The following is a 2191-nucleotide window of genomic DNA, read 5'->3' on the forward strand; positions in this document are numbered from 1 at the left end:
ACATAACTGCCCCATTCCCTCCGTTATCGCGAGTTACTCGTGTTGACACTCTCCCCACACACACACACACACCCATCATCACAACATCCACTCACTACGCCTTTTTGGGCCTCTAGTGTTTTAATCCATACTATAACGTTCAGCGTAGCATCATCTACGTTGTCCTATACTGTACAGTCCTTGCAATAGGCCGAGAAGGCTGAGCTTGGATTCCCCTATTCCCAATACAGAGGAATAGCTCGAACGACTGCGTTTAGATTTGGAGTGTAATATCGAATCTATAGGACTAGCGCAGCTCAAAAGGTTGTAACTGCTAGTGAAATAGATAGAGAAAAGCATTACAAGTCTAGGCCGACTGTAAGAGTGAAACTCTAGGCCGAATTAGGAGACTGGAAGGATTAGAGCTTTATAGTAGCGAAGAAGAGGGATCAGAGTCCGGTTCAGAGACAACCAGTAGCGATTCGATACCTGTAGAATCACACCGTACCCCTGCACAATCACAGACAAATACACCATTCCCCGGGACTAGAGCTCCCACCCCACCAACAATGTCAGCGTTCACGACACAAGAGATGTCGTCTATGTTAGACACCATCACCAGGGGTCTCGACGCAGTAAACACGGCGATCACGGCACAGCAAGCTAAGATCGATAACATTTTGGACGTCCTGAAAAACACGGTTGCTGTTCAGAGCACAAACACGGCTGGCATTCACGACCTTGGAGTACACACGGACGCCTTAAGGGCACAAGTCTCGGCACTGTCGGCAACGATCAGTAGAACCCCGGCGGCAGTAGCAGCAGGTACAAGCACAGGCAAGGGTGTCGTAGCGAAACCTTCGATGTTCAACGGCAGCGGTGACCTTTCATCATCTCGGTTCTTCCTGGCAACTTTCGTAAATTGGGCACAGAACCAGGGAACTGCAATGAACATAGCGAACCCGGATGGCAGCTGGACACGGAACGATCAGAAGTGGATTGGATCAGCTCTGAATTTCCTCACGGACAAGGCACAGTCATGGGCACTCCCTTATCTGGAGAAGCTTGGTCTAGGACAGCTGGCATTCAAGGATTGGCCTGAATTCGAGACTGCTTTCCGTAAACGGTTCGAACCGGTTGACGTTAAGACCACGGCTCAGCAGGCGCTGGAAGGATTGTCCCAAGGCAGAGGCTCAGTGGAACAGTACAAAGCCAAGTTCGATGAACATGCCCCTCGTACTGGTTGGCCCGATACTGTCCTTGCCCGAGAATTCCGTGATGGTCTCTCTGAACGTGTCAAGGACGTAATGATCAATCTGACGTACAACAAGGAGAGCTTGGACGACGTCTACCGTGCGGCACAAACGGCTGGTGAACGTATCCGCGAACGTGATCAGGAAAAGTCCGGCAAGAGTAGGCACTCTACCGTTTCCTCGATCCCGGCTCCAGACGCGATGGACATCGACGCTACTCGGGTGACCAAGGTACAGGCCCCGGCTAAAAACACTGGTTCTAACGGCAAAACCTACGACGACTTCAAGCGGGCCATGGTGAACAAGTGCAACAAGTGTGGATCTTCGGAGCACGTTGCTAAGAATGGTAACCATGAGCGCGACGTTTGCTACCACTGCAAGAAGGTTGGTCACAGGAGCACGGCTTGCATGCGCAAGTTCATGGGTTTCCCGGCTACGCAGCAGGTTAGTGCCGATACGGGTGCGTCAGGGTCAGGACAGTCACAGGGTACTGTAACGGTTGGTAACACGGACAATGCGGAGAAGTTGAAAGCGTTGGAGGAGAAGATGTCGGCTCTGATGAAAGAGCATGAGGCGATTAAGGCGGCTTTTTAGAGGATGACCTGTACATAGCTGTAAACAGGTCGGAGCGTAAAGACGGACTGAAGACCCCCTTTTCTATTTTTGATTCTGTTTCTATTTCTTTCAATTCTCAAGGACAATGTCTCACAGGCAGTTCGGGTAATGCCCCTGCCTTAGTTAGTTCCAATTCCTTTGATGTTCTTGACTCGGATTGTGCTTTGAACAATGAGGGCGTAACCCCTCCTTTTATGTACACTATTCGGGATTCAACTCCCACTTTTACATCATCTTCCCCTTTTGATAAAAATACTAGACAAAAACCTTCCTATAAAAATAACAAAAACATTAAAAACCAAGTAGCCCGAATCCAACACCAAAACAACAAGTTCCTGATGGAG

General features: G+C 49.5%; 1 protein-coding gene across 1 annotated transcript; it reads left to right on the forward strand.

Annotated features, from left to right (window-relative positions):
* Positions 1 to 581: 581 nt before the first annotated feature.
* Positions 582 to 1826, forward strand: STEHIDRAFT_62533 (uncharacterized protein; the record flags this gene model as incomplete). The annotated part of the gene is made up of 1 exon (XM_007306754.1): positions 582 to 1826. The coding sequence occupies one exon, from the start codon at positions 582 to 584 to the stop codon at positions 1824 to 1826; it is 1245 nt and encodes a 414-aa protein (XP_007306816.1).
* Positions 1827 to 2191: the final 365 nt, after the last annotated feature.

The sequence above is a fragment of the Stereum hirsutum genome (genome assembly GCF_000264905.1).
Source record: "Stereum hirsutum FP-91666 SS1 unplaced genomic scaffold STEHIscaffold_12, whole genome shotgun sequence".
NCBI lineage: Eukaryota > Fungi > Basidiomycota > Agaricomycetes > Russulales > Stereaceae > Stereum > Stereum hirsutum.